Source organism: Lipotes vexillifer, unplaced genomic scaffold, assembly GCF_000442215.2.
Source record: "Lipotes vexillifer unplaced genomic scaffold, Lipotes_vexillifer_v1.1 scaffold948, whole genome shotgun sequence".
NCBI classification, from domain to species: Eukaryota; Metazoa; Chordata; class Mammalia; order Artiodactyla; family Lipotidae; genus Lipotes; species Lipotes vexillifer.
Window position 1 is genome coordinate 3190046 of NW_006793764.1, and position 25544 is coordinate 3215589.

General features: G+C 41.7%; 1 protein-coding gene across 2 annotated transcripts in view; it reads left to right on the top strand.

The window, feature by feature from the left end:
• The window catches only part of ENTREP1 (endosomal transmembrane epsin interactor 1), a 60406-nt gene that overhangs the window by 12365 nt on the left and 22497 nt on the right, over positions 1–25544 (top strand). For both annotated transcript variants that reach the window (XM_007466775.1, XM_007466776.1), the window contains one exon: positions 24577–24687. In XM_007466775.1, the coding sequence (XP_007466837.1) occupies positions 24577–24687 (111 nt within the window). The remainder of the gene's footprint in view (positions 1–24576; positions 24688–25544) is intronic.

Sequence of the window (25544 nt, forward strand, 5' to 3'; positions counted from 1 at the left end):
GGATAGGAGAAAATGAGGCTTTGGATGCATCTTATGGCATGTGTGTTATGAGTACTCGGGGTTTGTTTTACAACTCTCTAGGTTTACAGTCACTGCAGAAAAATTTTTGATGGTGTTCAATGTTTATACTAATATTTGGTTATAGGCGTCATCTTTGCACTGTCCTTTTCCATTGGGTCAGTATTGAGATGCTCAGTAATACGAACCTCAGGTATTTAGAATCAGAAAACTATCTAATCTAATGCTATTTGTACTTTTAAAATTCCAAATGGTGAAGAGAATATGAGTGCTCGTTCTAGACAGATATTAAGAAAGTCCACCTTTTAAAATATTTCTTTCTTTAACATGGTTTTCTTTTGGAAAGGTGCTCTTGTAAATTCATTATGTGAGCTCAAGCAACTTTAAATGAAAATAAGCTTAATAAAAATGTATTTCTCATCCTTGTTAAGTATATGTACTTTGTCACAAAGTTGTAATTCGTTTGTACATACCATGTTGTGCTCTGCTTTTTCTGTTTAATATGAAATTAAGTTCACATTAGTAGCTATTATGTTTCCCTGTACGAGGAGTCCACATGCCTATCACTTAGAATTGCTACGCAGCATTTTGTCATATTTCTGTATTACCATCAGTCATAAGCCTGTTGGACATCTGAGCTCCAAAGTTTTGACTATTATGAATTATGTAGTTAGAAGGTCATTTAGTGATCATTTTGAAATGTTAATTAACATCAGTTTATAAAGAAGATAAATTAATTGGCAGGAATTGTGCAAGGGAAAACTTTCTGAGTATATTAGTAGGTCATTTGAGCCTTAGTCAGTATCATAGAGGAAAAAACAGTCCATGGGAATCTTAGTAGTATATCATTATAACCTCTGCCAAATGCTTTTGTTATTTTAAAAAGCCAGATGAAAGAAACTGACGCACCAGTCAGACACTCCTGGTTTGAGTCCTAGTTCATTTACGGAAGAGCTATGTCACTCTGTGCAAGCCACTTAGCTTCTCTGAGTCTAGTTTTCTTTTCTGAACAGAGGATAATCTAGTGACCCTCAATGGATACTTTACCTTTTTTTTTTGGTTCCCCAGGCATCCCCCTTTCTGAGTTTAGGGAACCTGCCATCAGATGATTTGAGTGGGAGGCTGTGTTCATTAGAGAAGCCAGAAGTGCCGGTGTGTTTTTGCAGAGCCGGGCTGGGCTGGTCAGAGTCACAGCCCTACCGCCATTCACGTCCCGCACTCTACCTACAGGGGCACCTTCTGACTCTGACACAGCCAGGCTGTCCTTCACAAACCTAGGACTTTCCTTCCCTAGCTGTTTGCTTGGCTGCCTTCTTCTCTTCTGGGTCTCAGCTCAGCAGTCATCTCAAGAGAGAGACCTTCCTTGACCACCCTGATTGCAGTGACCCCTCCTCTGTGCCCCTCACCGGGTCCCAGCACTGAATACTGGCTTCTTCTTGGTCTGTAAGTAGCCTGAGTGCACCTCACCTGTCTCCCCCAGTAGATGGTCAGTCAGTTCTGTGAGGACAGGGGTCTCTCCCCAGGACCACTGTGCTCAGGACACACTTAGGTTTGAACGGTGGCAGTAATTTGGCAACCAATAAGAAATTCAGATCCTGGATTAGTTCTCAAAGTTTCTCTTTTACATTTGTCTTAAATTTTTCTCACTTGTTTTTGTTCACTTGAACTTTGTATTTACCACCTTTTAACTTCAGGGTGGTTAGAGAGTATTTTGGTAGTGGAGTTTGGGAGGGGGCTGGTTGGTCTCTTTAGGGGCTTTCAAGAGGCAAGCTGTTCTCATTTTGAGTTGTTGGGTGTCTAGAACATTTGAACACTTCCTTTTGAGAGCGTTTACATTTGTGCTCCCTCTTTGTGTTTGTTTCAGTGATTACATCAGGTTTATACTGGTTTGAGCAAAGAAGGTCAGTTTGACCTAGTTCCTTCAAACTCAAGTTTTCATGGAAACTCAGAGTTGGAAGATTTCATTCACTGGGTCCTCTTCTTTCTAACTGATAGAATACTCAGGTGTCCAGAACAAAATAATAATTTTGGGAGACACTTTGTGAATGTTTGTAGCTATTTTGGGCTGTGACTGGTATTAAGGTTGGGGGTGTGTGCATGTGCGTGTGTATGGTATTCTATCAAGAATACTTGTGTATTTTCCATCAAGAGCAAACGTTTTCCTTTTTTTTTTTTGCGGTACTCCGGCCTCTCACTGTTGTGGCCTCTCCCGTTGCGGAGCACAGGCTCTAGACGCGCAGGCCCAGCGGCCATGGCTCACGGGCCTAGCCGCTCCGCGGCATGTGGGATCTTCCCGGACCGGGGCACAAACCCGTGTCCCCTGCATCAGCAGGCAGACTCTCAACCACTGCGCCACCAGGGGAGCCCAAACATTTTCCATTTTAAAAGAATGTTCCTTATATTTTCTAGATATCATTCAGTTTTCATTCTAATGAAATGTTTTAGACTTGTTTAGAAATCACAGACTCAGTGCTGGGAATGACCTCAAAGATTGCCTTACTTAGGCACCTCAGTTGGAAAACAGAATTGTCTTGATAAGATAGTTACTGAATTGGTGGACTGGACCAGGGCTGGTGTCCTAACCAGGGTGGAGACCCCTTGTCTCTGCCAGGAAGGTTCTTTCTCCTATTGGATTTGCACAGCCAGTAACAAAACTGATGCTGAGACTGGAACAGCACAAGCTTTTCTTTTCTTTTTTTTTTTTAACTATAAAGATGTTTTTATTTTTTTAATTTTTTTTCACATCTTTCTGAGAGTATAATTGCTTTACAGTGTTGTGTTAGTTTCTGCTGTATCACAGCGTGAATCAGCTATATGTATACATATATTCCCATATTCCCTCCGTCTTGAGCCTCCCTCCCACCCTGGAACAGCACAAGCTTTATTCAATGGCCAAAGGATGGAGAAGAGGGAACCTAGTTCTCAAATCCACTTCTCAACCCAATTTGGGGGAGAGACACCAAATATATAGGAGGGTCAAGGTAAAAGGAGGGAGGGAATTAGAAAGAGTGGGAAGAACACTCATGAGTTATTCGAGAATCAGAGTGTGGTTTGGTCCTGGAACTGATGCAGCTCTCCTTTTCAGTCGTTATGTGGGCTTTTCCAGTTGTTGTCATGGCAATCGTCAACTGTCATGGTGCTGGTGGGTGTGTCATAACGTGCTAATGTATTACAATGAACGTATAATGAGGCTCAAGATCTTCTAGAAGTCGGGCTTCCCAGGTGGCGCAGTTGGTTGAGAGTCCGTCTGCGTTCGTGCCCCGGTCCGGGAGGGTCCCACGTGCTGCGGAGCGGCTCGGCCCGTGAGCCATGGCCGCTGAGCCTGCGGGTCCGGAGCCCGCAACGGGAGAGGCCACAGCAGTGAGAAGATCTACTAGAAGTCAAATATTCCGTCATCTTGGGCCTATTTGGTTCTAACCAGTTCTTTTTTTTTTTTTCTTTGCAGCTTCCTCCTGAAGCTTAGATTAAGACTAACTGGTTTCTATTTGAGGGAGGGGCAGGGGTCTGATTCTGGGGCAACAGCCTCAGTAACAAGATGTTTTCCTTTGGTGGTACATTTGTTAAGAATTGCCACTGTGAAAGCGCAGCCAGGCATTCTGCCTACAGTTTTGGTTGCTTATGAAGTGGTAATTTGAGCTATAGTTATTTTTATTTTTCTTGTCAGTTTGGAACAGAGGGGATGAATATGACCTTCAAGCTGATAAAAGACAGCTTTATCCTTTAGCACAAAGAATGAAGGTTCTTCCCTGGTGATGTTCTTGGGTCACATATGTGGTTTATTCTCAACTGCGGGTCCTGTTGATTTGAACCCTAGACTAAGAACAGAAGAGGTAGATGAATTGGCTGTTTTTAGAAAATGATCCATCAGTTTCTCTTATAACTTCAAGATTATAGTATTTCGGGTAAAGCCTCCCTCATTCTCCACAGAGACTAAAAAATGGCGTCAGTATGATACACGGATATCTTATTACCCCTCAGCTAACATTTCAAGTAGGCTAGGCTGGTAAGATGGTCCCACTCCATTTGGGGATCCAGGTTCTTTCCATCTTATTGGGCCTCAAAGGGAGGGTCATGAAATGTCCAGACACTTTGTCAAAAGAGATTGAGGAACTAGTCTCACCAGATAGTCAGAAAATACTTACAGGTGGGTTATGCTGTGGGACAGATGGTGGCCCTTTCACTCCTGATGATGAAAGAACAGGAGGGAGCAGAATACCTAGGCACAGTTTAGGAATCTGTATATTTATAAAAGGAACTCTGAAGCTTTGGCTTGTGCAGTCTGGTTCTTTCAGGAGTATTTCATGGTTGTCAGTCATTTGGAATGAGCTCCCTGGTCTGAGAGTTCAAGAAACCTGCATTTTAATGCTGACACATTACCACTAATTATTGGATGATCTCAGGGAATTCTGCATGTATAAAATGAGTGTTTTTTTTACCTGTAGTAATTGTTGCATCCCCTTGTCTTGAATACCACTGTTGATTCCCTGAAATCCCGTTGATCAAGCAAAGCTAAGTTTATTGGACCTGCTGAAGTAAGGGAGAACACCTTACTGGTAGTTCTCAGAAGGAGTGAGTCTAAGAGAGGATATTTATAGAGTTTTAGGACCCCGTCTGGGTGATTTTAAGGTGAGTCTTGCAAGATAGGCAATTGACTGGACTTGGGCAGAACCTATGAGATAATAGCTTTGGATTCGTGGGCAAATGGAGGGGAGGGCATTGAAGCAAATTTGATGAGTAAGTTGTTAGTTTTGATAACTATTTTAGTTGGTTCACAATCTTACCTTTGAGGAGCAAGTATTTCTTGGAGCAAGTAGCTAAGTTATCTTTGCTTGTTCTCAGTATTGTTTATTATAGGGTCAGAAGAGTATGGCCAGTCCCAGAATTAGCACAGGGACTGGAAATTATGTTACTTTTAGTTCTCATCGTAAATTTCATGGAGGACCCATTCTTTTTTTTTTTTTTTAACATCTTTATTGGAGTATAATTGCTTACAGTGTTGTGTTAGTTTCTACTGTATAACAAAGTGAATCAGCTGTATGTGTACGTATATCCCCATATACCCTCCCTCTTGCGTCTCCCTCCCACCCTCCCTATCCCACTCCTCTAGGTGGTCACAAAGCACTGAGCTGATCTCCCTGTGCTATGCGGCTGCTTCCCACTAGCTATCTATTTGACGTTTGGTAGTGTATATATGTCCATGCCACTCTCTCACTTCGTCCCAGCTTACCCTTCCCCCTCCCCGTGTCCTCAAGTCCATTCTCTACGTCTGCTTCTTTATTCTTGTCCTTCCCCTAGGTTCGTCAGAACCATTTTTTTTTTGGATTGGAGGACCCATTCTTTTTTTTTAAATGGTGAGCCTTCTTTTAATTAATTAATTTTTAAAAATTTTTGGCTGTGTTGTGTCTTCGTTTCTGTGCAAGGGCTTTCTCTAGTTGTGGCAAGCGGGGGCCACTCGTCATCACGGCGCACAGGCCTCTCACTGTTGTGGCCTCTCTTGTTGCGGAGCACAGGCTCCAGACGCGCAGGCTCAGTAGTTGTGGCTCACGGGCCTAGTTGCTCCGCGGCATGTGGGATCTTCCCAGACCAGGGCTCGAACCCGTGTCCCCTGAATTAGAAGGCAGATTCTCAACCACTGCGCCACCAGGGAAGCCCCAGAGGACCCATTCTTAACATCCATTATGCTAATTAAGCAAACAAATAATTTAATCAATCGGACAACTTATTTCCATTGTCACTCTGCTAATTTAGCAAAGCTGCTTGGACGTTGTTGGGAGATAAAGATAAAAGCAGCAGCTTCTGGAGTATGGCTTTTTTCATAAATGCTGAGTATCCTGGAATTTGAATTCTTAATCGTCCTGAGGTTGCAGCTTGGACCAGTCAATATGTACATGATATCACACTGTCTGTGCTGAAGTTTTTGGAAGCGTATTTCAGACATACTGTAGTATGTGTGCGTCTGGGTTGCCGAAGAGCCTTCTGACCATCCTGCATTCTGAGTCCAACAGGCCATAGTGATCAATTTCTGAATATGACTCTGAGACAACTACATGGACTGTGAATGATTTGGGGCAAGGGAGGAAACCATTTTGATTCAGGGAGCATCTTAAAATAGATGTCATGTGAAAAGTTGTGGAATAATGTGTGTGGTACCCCTTGTGTTTTTTAAAAACATCGGGGGGATCATACGTGTGTTTGTAGTTACATGAAAAATTCTTGAAAAGATATACAAGAAACTGTTTACAGTAGGCACCTCTGTTGAGTGCAGTGGGAATGGGAAGGAAGGAGACTGACTTTCCACTTTATGTCTGGAGAGGACATGTGTTGTGTGAAGTGGAGGATGTTTTAGTTTCCCTGTTTTGTTTGGGTTCTGGCTGTCGGTACCTACATATCTGAACTCTCTTTCTCGGGGGTTTGTTTATCTGCCCTTGTGTGTCCTGATGAGAGGCAGGATCCTGTCTCTGGCTGGAAGCTTCTGAGGCTAGATGCTTACACTCCTGGATGCCGGCAGCCAGGGTGTGAGCCATGACCTCCTCCCCACTGAAGCTCCAGGCCAGGACTTGGAAGCTGGAGCCCTTGATGCAGAATAGCCGGGGCAGCTTAGAATTCATTAGGCAAAAGAGGCAACCTGTGTCCAAGGCTGGTATCCAGTGACCTGGCTTTCCTGTGGCATGACCTTGGTAGAGGTCCCAGCACCCAGCTTCCCTTGGCTTCTTTCCAGATTTCTGAGCCTGGTTCCTGTGGATTCTGTGAACTACCCGATAGCCTGCTTATTTAGTCTGAGTTGGTTTCTCTTGTTCATAACATAATCGGGAACTCCGACTGCTGTGGGACCATGATTTTTTTTCTTCTGGGAATGTTACTTTTACAAGAATTTTTAAAAAACTAGTTCAAAAATAAAGAGATTCATTTTAAACATTTGCTCATTTATGGTAACTCAGTTGGAGAACAAGAAATCCAGTGGGTGTTCAAGTTAAATTGATTGATGGTTTGTGCTTGACTTGGGTGGAAAGTGTTAGGTAGATGAGCTGGTGGGGGCAGTTGTCGGGGGTGGTGGTGGTGGAATTGGGTCTGACTAGCTGTCACTTCTCAACAAGGATACAAAGGGTTGCCTTGTAGAGCTCTTTAGTGAACAGAAAAGAATAATTTATAAACGGACATTGTGTATTAGCAGGTATTCTGCATGTTGATGGAGTGTAGATTTGAGTCAGACCTGGATCTGATTGGGGTCCCATAATTAGATGTATAGTTTAGGGCATAATAAATAAATCACCTCTCTGAGACTTTTCCCTATTTATTTCTATATCTATAAGATATATTTATTTATATATGATATACATACATGACACAGTATATGTATCAAACACATGTGTATTTATGATATATACACACACATACATAGGCACCATATATATATATTTCAAACATACCACTGTGACATTGTGACATTTTATAATTTACTAAGTGCCTTTTAAGAGGAAAAGGATCTTTTTTATTTAAAAAAGGGGGAGCTTGGGCTTCCCTGGTGGCGCAGTGGTTGAGAGTCCGCCTGCCGATGCAGGGGGCGCGGGTTTGTGCCCCGATCCGGAGGATCTCACATGCCGCGGAGCGGCTGGGCCCGTGAGCCATGGCCACTGAGCCTGCGCGTCCGGAGCCTGTGCTCTGCAACGGGAGAGGCCACGACAGTGAGAGGCCATGAACCGCCCCCCCAAAAAAAGCGGGGAGCTCATTAGCCTTTTTACTCTTACTGAAAGTAATAATTAGACCTCTGCATTTTTCCCAGCGTCCAAACCTGACCACACTCCCCCAAATTAACCATTTTAATTTCTCTCTGCTTTTAGTGCCCCTGGCAGTTGTCTCCATCTCACTAAAAGGGAGGCATGGGTGACACATTCTCTCCTATTGAAGTTATTTTTATTTGAAAATAATTTTTATTTCTCCTATTGATGGCTTTATAATCTTAAATACTATTATAAAGTTCTGTTTCTTAATTCATTAACTTTGGACAGTATCTTTTTTTTTTTTTTTTTTTTTTTTTTTTTTTTTTGTGGTACGCGGGCCTCTCACTGTTGTGGCCTCTCCCGTTGCGGAGCACAGGCTCCGGACGCGCAGGCCCAGCGGCCATGGCTCACGGGCCCAGCCGCTCCGTGGCATGTGGGATCTTCCCGGACCGGGGCACGAACCCGTGTCCCCTACATCGGCAGGCGGACTCTCAACCGCTGCGCCACCAGGGAAGCCCCTAGACAGTATCTTTTGATTCTCTCTTTTATAAGATGAAGAAATTAGCAGTTAGATCTGCTGCTTTCCCCCTTTTACCTCCTGTTGATGGTAACACCATTCATTTCCTTTATATGGTCAGTGATTTAACATTAACATTTTACTCTTAAACTATATCATACTATTCAGATTTTGTCTGTAAATTGTTTCTAAAAGAGTGAAAACCGATAATAGCATTTATAGTATTTTCATTATATGAATGTGATTGAAATAGGAGGTTAGAATTGGATTCTTGCTTTCCAGATTCACCTGAAGCCAAAATACAACCCATGCCAACAGCTCCCACGTTCCAGTGTGGGTTAGACTATCTAAGCAGGACTTGTAAAGCTTCTGCGTGAAACCAGCTTTGCAGCCCTTAGCTGATCTCCATCCCCCAGCCTATAAAAGGATTAGGGGTTAAAGAGACAAATGTTTGGAGAAAGTTACTGAATTGCTGTGGCATTTTAAGTTCCACCTCTGCATGGGGGAGGGGAGCGGTGCTTAAAGATAAGCACTAGAGAACCTGAGACAGGTCTCACAGTGGTTGACTGGACTGGTGTCAGACTCCTGCCTGGGGAATTTAAAGGGCTGGCTGGAGTCCTTGTGACCTGAGAGTTAACGACTGCAGTTGGGAAATAATTGTACTTTCACAGAACAAGCCCAAGAAGTGTACTTCCAGCTGACCAGATGGGTGGGCCCTGTGAGAGAGAGTAGGCCTGGGGTGAGCTTATATCCTGTCCCAGGGAGCCCCTTAGAGGAGTGAGGGGACCAGAGCAGAGAGAGGCCGGGCCTGCCCTGACAGATGCCCACATTAAGGGAACTGCTAGTTCAAGAATGGGTATCTCAGAGGAGCCGATGGAAGCCTCATTCAGGAGAGTCTCCGGTAAACACTTGCCAAGGCCAGTTGTGAACAATCAAGGGAACTCCTCCTGCCCCCCACCTTGTTTACGCACTTGGCCTGGCCTCCCCCTTGCTCTGTCCTCTCTAGAGTGGCAGAGTTGTGGCCGGCAGGCTCAGGAGAAGTGGACACAAAAAACAAGGAAATAGAGGAGATTATGTCTTTTCACTGCCTTTCCCACTGCAAATGTGTTTGCTCCCTACAAGAAGAAGCCTGATGAGAAGGAAAGAAGCTGAAATTTAAATGCAGTTTCAAGTTTTGACTGGGACACAGGTCTGGACATTTTAATTACCAAAATGGGACTTTTTGTGACTTGAAGTTACTGGAGGACTTTTTGTATCTGATGTTGACCAGAGGAGTCATGGGCCCAGCCTCAGATTTCATCTAAGGGTTCAGGAAGAGCTAGCCCTACAAAGTGGGCGTGAACAACATTGCTGGGGTGAGGGTGGAAGCAAAGTGGTTTTCTGTTGATGCCCATGAGTCCTGCTTGTTCAAAGGATCAGCTGCATTATTTTCTGTAGCACCAGGAAGAATGATTGGATCTGGAGAGAGAACAGTTTCAAGCAGTCAAGTCAAATCTATTATTCTTTTTTATTCTCTATCATTTGCTCAGCATCATGTCATATTTTAGTTTGCTTCAGCTTTGGACCATGACTGATATATAGAGTGACGTTTTTCTTAGAGTTTCTAAATGACTCTTCTATTTCTTGTTGGCAAAAAAGGTACCTAATCTCAGAGATAATGTAGCTTCTTCTTGTATTTTTATTTTAAACAGCTTAATGGAGATGTAATTGGCATACCACAACATTCACACATTTAAACTGTACAGTTCAATGGCATGTTCACAGATATGCACAAACATCACCACCATCAATTGTAGAACATTTTCACATCACCCCAAAAAGAAACCCTGTACCCGTTAGAAGTCACTCCTCATTTCCTCTCAATATTCCCACCCTAGGAAACCACTAATGCACTGTCTGTCTCTATAAATTTGTGTATTCTGGGTATTTCAAACAAACAGAATCATATAATATGTGATCCTTTGTAACTGGCTTCTTTCACTTAGCATTTTTTTTAGCACAATATTTTTAACGTTCATCATATTGTAGCATGTATCAGTACTTTCCCCCCTTTTTATTGTTGAATACTATTCCATTGATGGATATATCACAGTTTATCTATTTATCAGTTGATAGACATTCCCACTTTCTGTCTACTATGAATAATGGTGCTGTGAACATTAGTTTTTTTGTGGACATGTTTTCATTTCTCTTGGCTATACGCCTTGGGGTGGAATTGCTGAGTCATATAGTAACTCCATGTTTAACATTTTGAAGGACAGTTTCCCAAAGCAAGTGTGTCATTTTACATTCCCATCAGCAGTGTATGTGGGTTCCAATTTATCTGAATCTTTGCCGATACTTATTATTGTATTTTTAATTATAGCTATCTTGTGGGTGTGAAGTGGTATCTCATTGTGTTTTTGATTTGATGTTGAGAATTTTCATGTGTTTACTGGTCATTTGCATGTCTTCTTTGGAGAAATGTCTATTCAGATCCTTTGCCTCACCATACCTCACCATGGTAACATTATTACAACTAACAAAATTACCCAATTTCCCTTTTCAAGTCCCTTATCAGATATATGATGTGCAAATATTTTCTCTCATTCTATGGGTTGTCTTTCAACTTCTCCTATGGCATCGTTTGAAGCACAAAAGTTCTTAATTTTCATGAAGTTCTTTTGTTGCTGTACTGTCATATCTAAGAAGGCTGGTCTAATCTAAGGTCATGGAGATTTACTCCTATATTTTCTTCTAGGAGTTTGATTGTTTCAGCTTATACTTAGGTCTATTTTGAGTTAATTTTTGCATACGGTGTGTCAGTGGTCAGAGTTCATTCTTTTGCAGGTGGATATCCAGTTGTCCCAGCACCACTTGTTGAAGAGCCTGTTTTTTCCTCATTGAATTACCTTGGAACCCTTGTTGAAAATCAGCTGACTCTAAGTGTGAGTTTTTCATACTTTTTGCTAGTTGTTTCACTTTCTCCTTTGGACATTTCTAAGACTATTAACTTCCTATTCCAGTTTGGACTTAACTGTTTTCTAGGTCTCCTATACAGATGTCATCTAAATGTTTCTTTTCTTGGTATTCTTGGATTAGAGCCATTGTTTCTTAGATCTCAAGCCTCATGCATTCTTTTTTCTTGAATTCCTTTTTCATTTTGCCAGAGAATATTCTCCAATAAAAGTTTTCATGAAGAATGTAAGGGACACGAGCTCTCTAAGGGTTTGAATGTCTTGATGTATCTTTGTTTTGCCCTCCCACTTGAACGATAGTTTGGCTACTTATAGAATTTTGGGTTCAAAATGATTTTCCTTCCAAAATTTGAAGGCAGTGCTTGATGACTTCTGTCACTGATGCTGACCTGATTCTTGTTCCTTAGTGGGCAGCCCCTTTCTTTCTATCTGGAAGCTTTTAGGATCTTTTCTTTATCTTCGTATTGATAAAGTTTAATTTTCAAAAAGATAAAATCATGACTCTTAGGCAAATATAAAATGAACATGTGTCAGGAATGAGGGAAAACTGGTTCAAAGCACATTTGAGGAGCTAAGTATTTATAGGTGATGTTAGGAGGAGACTGTTGGGATAGATACAAAACTGGTTGATGTCCAGCAGAGCCATAAACAGTAACTTTCGAGGTTTTCTGTTCCATTGGAGAGAATTTATTTCCATCTTTACTGAAAAAAAATTCTGCAACTTAAACTCTGCCTCTACAGAGTTATAAAATAGCCAATCAAATAACTAAATAAGTAAATGGAATACCCAGTAATCTCTTTTGCCCATTTCCAAGTTTCAGATAATTTTTCTGACAGTCTTCTGAAATTACATGAAGGTATATTTAGGTGGGGGTCTTTCTTCCTTCATACTTTTTGACTATTTTTACCGTTGAATATTTGAGTTTTTTAAAATTTGAAGACATGTGTCTTTCTTCAACACCAAGCAATTTTCTTTGCTGTTTCTTTGATTATTTCCTTCCCTCCATTTGCTCTGCTCTATTTTTCTAGAACATCTAATAGTCAGATGTTGGACCTCTTGAATTGATCATCTTTGTTTCTTAACTTTTCAAAGTCTTATACTTTTTATTTCTTTGTCTTTTTCTTTTCTATTCTCTGAGTAATCAATGTTTTCTCCATGGGGGTCAGTAGTTCTGGTTGACATCTTGGTCCTTCTTGTTTGGTGCTGTTAGATTTTTGAATGTCTGTTGTTCCTTGATTATTCATAAATTCTAGTTGTGACTGAAGAACTAGGTTGGTAATATTTTTAATGTTTGTAATAATTTGTAATAATAAGAAGAATAGTAATAATAGTAAATACATAAGTAAGATGCATGTATTAACCCACTAATCCTATAAGATGTTATTAGTATCCTCATTCTGAGGAAACCAAGGCACAGAGAGGTTAAGTAATCTGCCCAAGGTCACACAGCTAAAAGTCACAGAGTTGGGTTGCAATTTCAGGTGGTTTCTATCTAGAGTCCATGTTCTTAGTCACTACCCTTGTTTTTGTGGGTCTGTTTCCACAGCAGGCTTGTCTGTTAAGGGGTGGGAGGGTTGCTGGGAGCTCTGTGCAGCTGAGCGGGCCTTTGTGATGGATAGGCTTTATTTTAAGGTGTGCTTGAGAGAAGTAGATGACTCTGTTATACCAAAAAGAAGACTTGACTTGGAGGGACTATTCCACCAGGACCCCTGTATCCCCAGGCACATTACTCAGCTCTTTGATAAAGAAGTTCATTAGTAATAGCTGGTGGGCACATGCTTCTGCTTCTTGTTACTTTTGCACCTGCAAAAGCCTCTTCAATATTTTTTTAATGTTTTATTATGAAAATTCTCAAACTTACAGAAAAGTTGAGTAAATAATGAATTCTCACATACCTTCCACTTGGATTCGATAGCTTTTCATGTTTTGCCTTACTTGCTATGTTTATGTGTAAATATTTTACATTGAAGTGTTTCAAAGTTGCAGACTTCATGGTACTTCACCCCTGTATGCTCTAGGAGGCGTCTCCTAAAAATAGGACATTCTTCTACCTCACCGTAATAACACTATCATAAGTAAGAAAATTATTTGTAATTTCCTAATGTCATCTAATATTCAGCCCATATTTAAACTTTCCCAATTATTCCAAAATGTTATATAATTTTTTATTCATCAAAAAGCTTTTCAACTGAACTATGATTTGTGCATATTTGTGTATGTGTATGTGTACAGCTTGACGGATCATTCAAAAGTGAACACTCCTGTGTGACCCTGTTCTGTTCTTCAAAATCCAGGACCCAGTCAAGGTTCAGTCATTTTATTTGACTATTCTGTCTCTTTAGCCTTCTGTATTCTAGAATACTCTTCCTGCCCCCCCTTTTTTTTTCTTTTTCCAGGAATTGACTTTGTGAAAAGATGAGTCCAGTTGGTTTCTTTATCTTCTCCCCCCACCCATCTCCTTCCCACCTCCTCCTTTTCTTCCTTTGATGTGGGAAATTTCAAATATACTCTTAATGTGAGAGAAACACAGCAACCCCCCACCTTGTACTCATTGCCCAGCTACACATGTTCAAGCTTGTCTCCCCTACTCCCCTAAACATCCATTTCTCTTCTCCCTTGCCACTGTGTTGTTTTCACATAAATCCCAGCCTTCACATTTCCTCCTTCAATATTTCAGTACATATATATAAAAGACATGGCTGGGAGCCCAGCAAGGGCTGTTAACTAGAGCATAGACATGTGACCTCCTCCTGTAACAGCCACCCAGCATGGAGACTGGGTTCTGAGAGGGACTGTCTGTAATGAGTGTTCCAAGAGGCCCAGGTGGCGCAGGCGTCATCTTACCGTCTAGCCTGGATGTACCAGAATGTCACTCCTGCTGCATTCTCTTGGTCAAACAAGTTCCCAAGACCACCTTAGAATCAAGGGGAGGGGAATTGGAAATTGGACTCTACCTCTTTTCCTCTTTTTTTTTTTCTTTTGTGAGTAAAATGTACATATTAAAAATTTTTTTTTTTTTTTTTTGCGGTACGCGGGCCTCTCACTGTTGTGGCCTCTCCCGCTGCGGAGAACAGGCTCTGGATGCGCAGCCTCAGCGGCCGTGGTTCACGGGCCTAGCCGCTCCGCGGCATGTGGGATCTTCCTGGACCGGGGCACGAACCCGTGTCCCCTGCATCGGCAGACGGACTCTCAACCACTGCACCACCAGGGAAGCCCCATATTTTTAATTTTACAATTTTAACATTTATAAGTATATAGTTCAATGACATTAAGTACATTCACAACACTGTGCCACCATCACTGCTATCCATTTACAGAACTTTTTCATCATCTCCAACAGAAACTCTGCACCCATTCAACCATAACTCCCCATTCTCCCCTGGTAATTACCATTCTGCTTTCTGTCTCTATGAATTTGATGACTCTACATATAATTGCAGTTATACAATATGTGTCCTTTTGTATCTGGCTTATTGCACTTAGCATACTGTTTTCAAGGTTCATTCGTGCTGTAGCATGTGTCAGTACTTCCATTTTAAGGCTGGATAATATTCCATTGTATGTATTAGTCTTCAGCTCTTGACATGAGGAACAGCCTGTAAAGTACAGAGGGAAGGACTTGACGGCAGCTGTCTTTGAGGACTGTTGGCTCTGGATAGTTTCTCAAGAGCCTTGATCTTCATTGTGGGAAGTCATAAGATCTGACTCTCTAATTTGCTGAACCTTGAGAAGCTAAGAGCACTGGAGAAGGGGCTAGAAGCAGGGAGAGAACGAAGCGTAGAGATGCACAGATGAAAGAGAAGAATAACTTAGAAGGAAGGTGAAGTCTTAAGAATCATAGATCTGCAATTTTGCTTAAAACTTTCTGCTGCCTTTCTTATCTTCAAATCCAAATTTACTTCTGCCACCTTATTCCCCAGGGGCAGAGCAGACCACGTTCCTGACCCTTTCACCTTGTTCGAAGAGTACATCCCCTGTGTCGTGTCATCCTCTGATTATTTCTCTTGAGACTCTCATTAGGATATTTTCCTCCTGGGCCCCTGCCACATTCCTGATGAGAATATATTAATTTAGAGTGGCAGAGCTGCCTAAGTTGTACCAGGGAATTATGGAGCCAGACACATGATGAGGTCGCCCCCTTCTCTGCTACTCCTGATTGCTTGGGTCATGAGAAGAGTCACTTTCCTGAGAAATGAGGGGTGCAATGTGCTGAAAGGCAGCCCTGGGGGATGGGGGATCTGCAAGAGAACAGGGCAGGGGAGGACCCCAGGTAAGGCAGAAGTTCCTCTCACAAGCTGAAGCCTTGAAAATACCCTGAGATTTGTATATTTTCCTCAGGAATTTGCACCTCTCAGTTATAAGTGCTTTTAGCTCACCTCGAAGATGTGTCCCAAACTAGTGAAAACTTGTGTCTCACTCTGGTGTTGAGAGGAAGAAACCCTTCACTACTGTTGAAAAAGGAATTCAAAATAAGTGTTATTACACTTGAAATATTTTATAAAAAGAAAATCTGGTCTAGCCATAACATGAGTAAATCTGACACTTAAACATCTCTGAGAGGAAAGAGAGACAGCTGGTTCTTTTCACAGCCATGGGCCTGTGTTCGGCTTGTTGGCAGGGAGAACCAGTCTGGACATTGGTAATATATCTGCCAAGCTTCTGGAAGAATTTTAAAAGATGTCAAGGGAGTGAAGCCCAGGAGCAGGTTCTCTTGGGATCTGAGGATTAAAGGCGCCCTGGCAAACAGAGTCAGCACATGTGTGAGCTCCTGAAACAGCTTTAGAGCAGCGGGAGGCTGGGCTTTGTGAGTCTCTGTGATTTACTATGTTTTGTTGGTTGCCATGGTGCTGAGCGGTCTATCAGAAGATTCATTTTGCTAAACTAGTTCAGAAAGGTTTTAGTTTGGTGTCTTGTCTTGGATTTTTTTTCCTGGTGTCATTGGTGTTGTATTCAGATAACTTTGCTCATGATTCTACACCTTTGTATTAACGTGCTTCTCCAAACTGAATTAAAATTGTAAGTGTTAAGAGTCAAATAAGTGGTTATGTTCATTGTCATGGGTCCTATGACATTTGTCTTATTAACCGGTGACTGATCAGTGGTTTGGAGCTTGGACTTCTTGTCTCTGAGAACATAAATGTTGGAATGTTGGTCACATTCCCAGCCAGATCACAGAATATTCTTGTTTCAATGGGAAAATGTAACCTGAATTCTAAGGACTGGGTACTTTGTTCTTCCACCCAGTCACCCACCACCCCCACTCCTTCCTACAAAGGTTTGGGACAGAAGTCCCATCTTCCAGCCCCAGGAAGTGGTGAGTTCCCACCAGGAGCAGTAGCCATTTTCATGCAAGCAGTGATAGTTAATCTGGTGTTTGCCTTTCAGGGTCTGTCTGTATATGTTGCAGAATATTAGTAAGGATGCATGATACCTCCATATAGTGTTTATAATAAGAATCAATTTTCTTTCATTTGTTCATTGATTGATTGATTGATTCATTCATTCAGTAATACTTAAGACCACCTATGTTTTTGTGCCCCACTGGAGAAAAGTGTATTCTGTTTTTCATTTATTTTTGAGCAGTATCAAAAGACTGCCTGTGGGGGAAAAAAGGCATAGTGACTAAATGGGTAGCAGTGATATTTTCTTGGGAAATTAAAAGAAGAAAGAAAGTGTGAAAGAAAAGGATTCTGAGGCAGTAGTAGTATTTTTTGAATTAAAAGTTTTTGAGAAGTTTCTAAAGGAAAGAATTTGGCGAGCTTTTGATATTTAAATAGAAAAAAATACACACACACAAGTTCACTAATCCCATTCATGAGGAATAAATTCTGTTGTTTTGGCTTTCCTCATTGCTATTGTAGGATTCAGTTTTCTCAGGACCACTGAGTCAATTTATGCTTGCCTATTGACTCTGCCCTCATGACCTAATTACCTCCCAAAGGCCCCAGCTCCTAATACCATCGCTTTGGGATTAGGATTTCAATTTACGAATTTTGAGGGACACAAACATTCAAACCATAGCAGTGGGTTTTATTTCATTTATGAGTGTACTGCAATTTGTTCATCTGTTCTCCTATTCTTAGATGTTTGGATTGTTTCTAGGTTTTGGCTATTATGAACCAGTCACTATGAACATTCTTGTACATGTCTTTTTCTAGGCATGTACACTAATGTATATACCTGAAAATGAATTGCTGAGTCATAGGGTGGTAGATATTTAACTTTATTAGAAACTGCCAATAGTTTCCCATAGTGGTTGTGCCATTTTCTAATTGTTTCTTAGACTCACAATCAGTCCTTTTCTAGCAGCACTTTCATATCCAGAGGTATCTGCTGCCACCCATTTCTGAACATTTGGAGATTCTGAGGAATAAATTCTGCTGTTTCGGCTTTCCTCATTGCTATTGTAGGAGATTGAGTTTTCTCAGGACCACTGAGTCAATTTATGCTTGCCCACTGGTTTTCTAACTTCTAAAATTTTACTGCCGTTTTTCTCTTCTCTCTGTCCTTATGGATTTCTGCATTTAAAATATTTCCTTTATTGCCATTTTAATGGGTTTTCAGGAATTAGAACTAAATGCTTAAGTTCAATTCACTAAACACATTCATTTTTAAGCTACTCTACCTTCACACAATTTCTGGAACTGTTTATTTATTTAAACATACATAGTTGACTTTTCAGATGCATGTTGAGCTTGGAGCAGTAGGGAAGTAAAAAGCAAAGTGAAAGCCCTTAAGTAGCAGGGAAAGGTCAGTCTATTTAGAGAATGAAATCTTGTATCAAAAAAGACACTCATCAATACCAAGCTGTGTTAGGCATAATTATTTAATGATGTTATGTGATGGAGATTATGAGGAACTTTCTTAGCAGGTAGGAATGGGCAAACTGAAGGTGATGCTTCTTCTTGGATAGCTTCAGGTTCCCCAGACATTCTTTTATTGGGTCACTTAATTGAGACCTGGAACGAACTCGGGGCACAGTTGCAAGAGATCAGTGTCAAGGTGAATTCCAAATACTCAATTGAAAAACGTACTTTTTGTGTCAAGCTACCCGGTATATAAGTATCAGAAGATACTCATGATTCAAGTTAATAACAATAAAACCAAAAACATAAAAGGCTTAACTCATGTTGCCTGTCCTTGTGAGAGGACCAGCCCTTTGGATCCTGGATTTTGCATTTTACCCTTAAAAGCCACAGGATGCAGTGAGGCAAGCTCTCTACTTTCTGAGTCCCACTGTCTTTCATTTCTAAAGTACAAGTTCTAGGAAGACATTTCTCCATCAACTCTGGGCTTTTCTTTTTCTTGATGGTAAAACCCAGTGATGAATTGGCTTCAGTAGAATTCAGGGACTATAACCCATGGGGTTCACTTCATTGAACAGGTAATGTTGAATTTGAAGTGAGAACAATAGGAGCTAGGCTTAAAGAGCAGAAAAAAATTAGGTTAATGTAAGGAAAAATTTTATAGAGAAGTTGTTATTAGTCAAGGTCTTGGTAAAACACAGATGGCAATAAAACTATAACTTGACAAGCAGTTAATTACGGGCCTGTTCACAAAGGTCTGTGCAGGGTGTAGGGGACAGTGAAGCTGTTACCATCCCTAGTCCTGACGGGAGAACAGTGGTCAGAATCCGGAAGTCGGGATCATGTACAGAGGGACCCATTGAGACCTTGAGAGGACCTGTGGCTTTTCTTTCTTTTTTTTTTTTGCTGTACGCGGGCCTCTCACTGTTGTGGCCTCTCCCGTCGCGGAGCACAGGCTCCGGACACGCAGGCTCAGCGGCCATGGCTCCGCGGCATGTGGGGTCCTCCCGGACCGGGGCACGAACCCGCGTCCCCCACATCGGCAGGCGGACTCTCAACCACTGCGCCACCAGGGAAGCCCTACCTGTGGCTTTTCATGAGGGACACAGCCATCCTGAGGCTGCAGAGAGGGAGCCAGGAGAAAAACACCCCAGCCTCACCCTCCTCCCTCCCTTGGATCTTCTGCCAGGCCTCCCCATTGGCTGAACCAAACCAGACACCAGAGGGCAAAGGAGCCCCAGTGATACGGTCTGCGGGTCAGTCTCCCTGGGAGGAGGGGATGGAGTGAAGAGTAGAGAGAGGATCTGGAGGGACCAACAGGAGACACCCCGCACACGTGACAATGGTCAGTGTGGTGGAGTGAGTTCCTAAAGCAGGTCGCAGAAAGAATTATGGAGAAGTTTTGGAAACAATATACCTACAGATCATTCTTACAGTTTGTATATATCCTTTCCAGCTGCCACAAATTCAGGTGCATCACAAGTGTAAGATACAAGGTGCTGGTATCAAATGGAGTGAAATTCATTTTATAATAAAAAACTGCTCCCCTAAAGAGGAAATGCCTATTATTAGTAATAGTAAAACTGGTTGCCTAGCATTTTGCGAGATACAGAAGATTTTCATATACATCATTTTGTGTGAGTCTCTTATTAATCTTGGGAGGTACCTAGGATGATAGACCTTTTTTTTTAACCTATTTTGTTGAAGTATAGTTGATTTACAATGTTGTGTTAATTTCTGCTGTACAGCAAAGTGACTGAGTTATACATATATACACATTCTTTTTCATATTCTTTTCCATTATGGTTTATCATACGATATTGAATACAGTTCCCTGTGCTATACAGTAGGGCCTTATTGTTTATCCATTCTATGTATAATATTGAGTTTACATCTGCTAATCCCAAATTCCCAATCCATCTCTCCCTCCCCCTTGCTCTCCCTGGGAAGCCACAATTCTGTTCTCTATGTCTGTGAGTCTGTTTCTGTTTCGTAGGTAAGTTCATTTGTGTCATATTTTATTTCAGTTTATTTTATTTTTTAAAAATAAATTTATTTATTTATCTTTGACTGCGTTGGGTCTTCGTTGCTGCTTGCAGGCTTTCTCTAGTTGCGGGGAGTGGGGACTACTCTTCATTGCAGTGCGCGGGCTTCTCATTGCGGTGGCTTCTCTTGTTGCGGAGCACGGGCTCTAGGCGTGCAGGCTTCAGTAATTGTGGCATGTGGGCTCAGTACTCATGGCTCATGGTCTCTAGAGCACAGGCTCAGTAGTTGTGGTGCGTGGGTTTAGTTGCTCCGTGGCATGTGGGATCTTCCTGGACCAGGGCTCAAACCTGTGCCCCCTGCATGGGCAGGCGGATTCTTAACCACTGAGCCACCAGGGAAGCCCTGTGTCATATTTTAGATTCTACAGATAAGTGATATCATATGGTATTTGTCTTTCTCTTTCTGACTTATGGTAATCTCTAGGTTATCCATGTTGCTGCAAATGGCACTATTTCATTCTTCTTTATGGCTGAGTAATATTCCATTGTATATATGTACCACATCTTCTTTATCCACTCATCTGTCCATGGACATTTAGATTGCTTCCATGTCTTGGCTATTGTAAATAGTGATGCTATGAACATAGGGATGCGTGTATCTTTTCGATTTATAGTTTTGTCCAGAATATGCCCAGGAGTGACATTGCTGGATCATATGGCAACTCTGTTTTTAGTTTTTTGAAGAACCTCCATGCTGTTTTCCATAGTGGCTGCACCAATTTACATTCCCACTGACAATGTAGGAGGATTCCCTTTTCTCCACACCCTCTCTAGCATTTATTGTTTGTAGACTTTTTGATGATGGCCATTCTGACCGGTGTGAGGTGGTACCTCATTGTAGTTTTGATTTGCATTTCTCTAATAATTAGCAATGTTGAGCATCTTTTCATGCATATGTTGGCCATCTGTATATGTTCTTTGAAGAAATGTCAATTTAGGTCTTCTGCCCATTTTTCAACTGGGTTATTTTGTTGTTGTTGTTGAGTTGTATGAGCTACTTGTTTATTTTGGAAATTAAGCCCTTGTCAGTTGCATCATTTTCTCCCAGTAGGACAATAGACCTTTTTAACAGGTGAGAAAAGTGAGTCTCATGGAGGTTGTCTAAGATATCACAGCAAGCAAGGGGAAAGCCTGATCCCAAATTCTGGTGTCTTCCACAAAGAGAAACTCAAATCACCTGCAATGATTTTTTTAAAGGCAAGAATGATGACAATAGAAGAAAGTATAAGAAATTCTTCCCTTTTCCAGGTATAGCTGTGTGGGCTTTGTGACTATGATGTTCTTCACTAGTAGCTGATTTTTCACTGTCTTCTGTTTAAGGGGATGCCATCTGGTGATGGTTCGGATGGATATTTGAGTCCTGGATGTTATACCATTATAACTAGGTGAAAGCCAGAGGGGTCCATTTTGAAGGTCCCTGTATATCCTGAATCCCTTATACATCCAATATTTTGTACGGTTGAGCCTGATCCAACCTCTGAAAGTGATATGCTTGGTATCCTAATATTTGCCGTGTCTGATATATACCACAGTGGTCTATACTAGAGTACGGTAAGTCCCGTACAGTATGGTAAGTCCCCTACCTACGAACCTTCAAGTTGAGAACTTTGAAAGACGCGAACATGCACTTCAGGCATGAGTGAAATGGCAGCTTGCCCTCCGTCTCCTATTGCTGACGATCCTTCAGCTCTACCGTCTCCCACCTCCTCTCCCTCCTCCAGTCAGTACCTCTTCTTGCCTGTTCACTTGACGCCAGCCCCTGTATGCCTCTGTTGTACTGTACTTTTCAAGGTACTGTACTGTAAGATTAAAAATGTTTTCTTTATTTTTTGTGTTGGTTGGTTTTTTATGTATTATTTGTCTGAAAAGTATTATAAACGTATTACAGTACAGTATCATACAGCTGATTGTGTTAGTTGGGTACCTAGGCTAACTCTGCTGGACTTACGAACAAATTGGACTTACCAACACGCTCTCCGAACGGAACTCATTTGTATGTAGGGGACTTACTGTAATTAGATGACCATTTGGCCAATGTTTGGCCAGAGTTTTAATAATAGTAATAAAAAAGCCAAATTTAGGGATAAATTTGGGGAACAGTGCATGGCTATTTTGTACACAGCCTGTGTGCCTTGGTCCATGTCCTCATTCTGGGGTTTGCAGGGCGGCATTCTGGTGATGTGGCTTTAACTTCTCATTAGCAGCCCCTCCAGTGTAGGAGACAAGCCAAGCCCACCAGACAGTGAATCCCTGGGGCCTTCTCTCATCTTGTTTTTGTTGTTCTGACATTTTAGAAGTAGATCATATTCACTATATGATCTCACACTCCTGTCTTGGCAGCTGGACTCAGGATTTTCTTCCTTATTTAAAAAATATATATTAAATATAATTTATATAAATCCCAGATCAGAAGTGTTCAGTTAGCTAAGTTTTAGCAGTTGGATACACCCATGTAGCCAATATCCAAAACAAGATATAGAACATTATTATCACTCCATAAAATTCCCTTATCTCTTCCCAGTCAGTCCCCTCACTCCACACCTCCTCCCCAAAACAGGCAACTACCCTTTCTTTTTTAAAAAAAGCTCATATATATATATATATATATATTTATTTATTTATTTATTTATATATTTATTTTATTTTTGGCTGCGTTGGGTCTTCGCTGCTGTGCGTGGGCTTTCTCTAGTTGCAGCGAGCAGGGGCTACTCTTCGTTGCAGCACGCGGGCTTCTCATTGTGGTGGCTTCTCGTTGCGGAGCACAGGCTCTAAGCGCATGGGCTTCAGTAGTTGTGGCTCGCGGGCTCTAGAACACAGGCTCAGTAGTTGAGGTGCACGGCTTAGTTGCTCCACGGCGTGTGGGATCTTCCCGGACCAGGGCTCGAACCTGTGTCCCCTGCATTGGCAGGCAGATTCTTAACCACTGCGCCACCAGGGAAATCCTGTATTGATTTCTTAATGGTGTCTCTTGATGAGCTGGATTTAAGATTTTAATGGAGAGATTTGGGGTCCAGTGTTGGGTAATGGACTCTCACCCACTCTATATCTGATGCTGCTAATTTTCAGTTATGAAGATTAGTGATGGGCTGCTAGGCATAAGGATTATAACCATGTTTTCTTTTTAAGGCATCTGATATTGCATTAAAAAAAATTTCTAAAGTCAAGTTCAAGACTTCCCCATAGTAACAATAATTGTATTGCTGGGTGTGAAGATTCCAGATGTATTAGGTCTCTTTGAGTAGCAACTGCCAGGGCATAAAAGAAGCCCATGTTAGAAGACCATGTCCTGTCTTTTCCCAATTATGCATTCTCATTTTCCGAAAAGCTTTGGCAGTGCAAGAGGGGGCTGTTGCAAGGGGCACAGTGCAAGTCAAGTACTACAGACCTGGAAGAATCTAGCCTGGGAAACAGAAACACAGTAGCTGCTTCCAGCTTTTTCCCCAAGATTTGATGACAGGGCACATAGTCCTTTTACTAATTAAGAAAAAAGGAGAGAAGCAGAAGCCAGATTCCTCAGTGAAAAATGAGTCGCCTTGTTCATTGGTCAGTCTTCAGTCAAGTCCAGCAAGGGTCTGGATTCCTGGAGTCACTCGGTATTTATAATTCATAAGCTCCTCTTGGAGAGGAAGGAAGAATTCCTCTTAAGAAAAGTGACATCATGTGATACCAAATATTGACTCATAACCTGGGTCTGGGGAGATACTTTCAAGCTTCTTGGAATACCAGCAATAAAGGATGAGCTTTCTGTAGTAGAGTTCACTTGTGAACTCATTTGCCAACCAATTCTGACATATCAGCTACCTGAAATGATGCTTGGTTCTAACACTGATAATCATTAGCTCCAATCTTTTATATTTACATTAAGGTTTGATTTTGACAATAATCAGAGTTCTCAGGTTGAAAAGCCTTTGTAGTCTCTAATTTGCACTAAGTAAATACTGGCTTCTTGGTTGATTTCTGTCAATTCTTAATCATTTAGGGTAATATTTGTAAACTTTGGATACAAGTACATGGAAGATCACTGCACACCTTTTCTTTAGTACCAACACTGTTTGGAACTGAAAAAAGACTCATCTTCATTTTCACACATACTGTGATTTCTGGCTGGTAATGGCTCTGAGCTCCTTGATTTTCCTGGGTTCCACTTATATTCTAGAATTCTCCATTTGTCTAGTTACCATGATCCTGTAAAAGTCGGAAAAAAATAACAATGGCTCAAGGAGGAAATAGCCACGGCTTAAGGTAGTGTACAGCTAACAGAGCTCCCTCATTTGCAAAGAGCAAGAAAAACAGGGACTGGAAACTGAGAAGACTTGAGGGTCAGGGACATTCCTCAGCACAATTTAAAACATTCTAAAAAATGAAAAAAAAAAGTTTGTACATTAAAAACATCGTTCTGACTTTTTTTTAATGTTTCCTCTAGGGACAGAATATGAGTTTTTTTACTCAGACAAAACTATCTCTGAATTTAGCCATGGTCTTTTTTCTAACTGCCTCTTTTCTTGCTGTTTCAGGTGAACCTTTTTGTGCTGCTCTCTGTGGTATGTGTCCTCCTGAATTTAGCCGGATTTATCCTAGGCTGCCAAGGGGCCCAGTTTGTGTCCAGCGTGCCCAGGTGTGATCTGGTAAGCAGTTCTGAATCATCACTGTGCACCTGGGCCGACCCTGGCCTGCCCGGCTTTCCCGGGTGCCAGTGTGTGGCTGGCAACACCCAGGACCAGGCAGCATCTTAAAATGAAACCTGAAGTTGGTAAAAGGAAGCAGGAAAACAAAACAAAGAGCTTCCTGCTAAGTATTTTACTCAGGTTGTCAATTTTTTTTTTTCCAAAGCAGGGACCAGCCAGGAGAACCACAGTAATAAAATGCATCATTAGTTAGTGAATAGATGGATCAGTTGTCCACAATCAATATCTATCTGCTCTCATCTAAAGAGGAAAAATGGATATTATCAGAATTTAGGTCAGCAGTCCTTTATCTGAAACCTTCGGAGGCCAGGTGTGTTTCAGCATTCAGAGTTTTTCCAATTTTTAGAAGGTAAATGTGACGCACATACTGTTTATTCTGTAGCATCCCAGTGGAGTCTGGACAACAGAATGTAATCCAGAATTTTTGGTTTCCAGAGCTTTTTGGATTTCAGAATTGTGGCTAAGAGGTTATGGACCTGTACTATGTCAATTTCTATTTTCCTGATTTTTAATTGTTGTAAAATGCCCGTAGCAAAAAATTTAGCATCTTAACCATTCAGTAGTATTAAGTACATTCACATTGTTATGCAACTGATCTCTAGAACTCTTCCCATCCCCTCCTCCCCCTGGCCTCTGACAACCACTCTGTCTTTTTTTTTCTTTGCGGTACGCGGGCCTCTCACTGTTGTGGCCTCTCGCATTGCGGAGCACAGGCTCCGGCTCCGGACGCGCAGGCCCAGCGGCCATGGCTCGTGGGCCCAGCCGCTCCGCGGCATGTGGGATCTTCCCGGACCGGG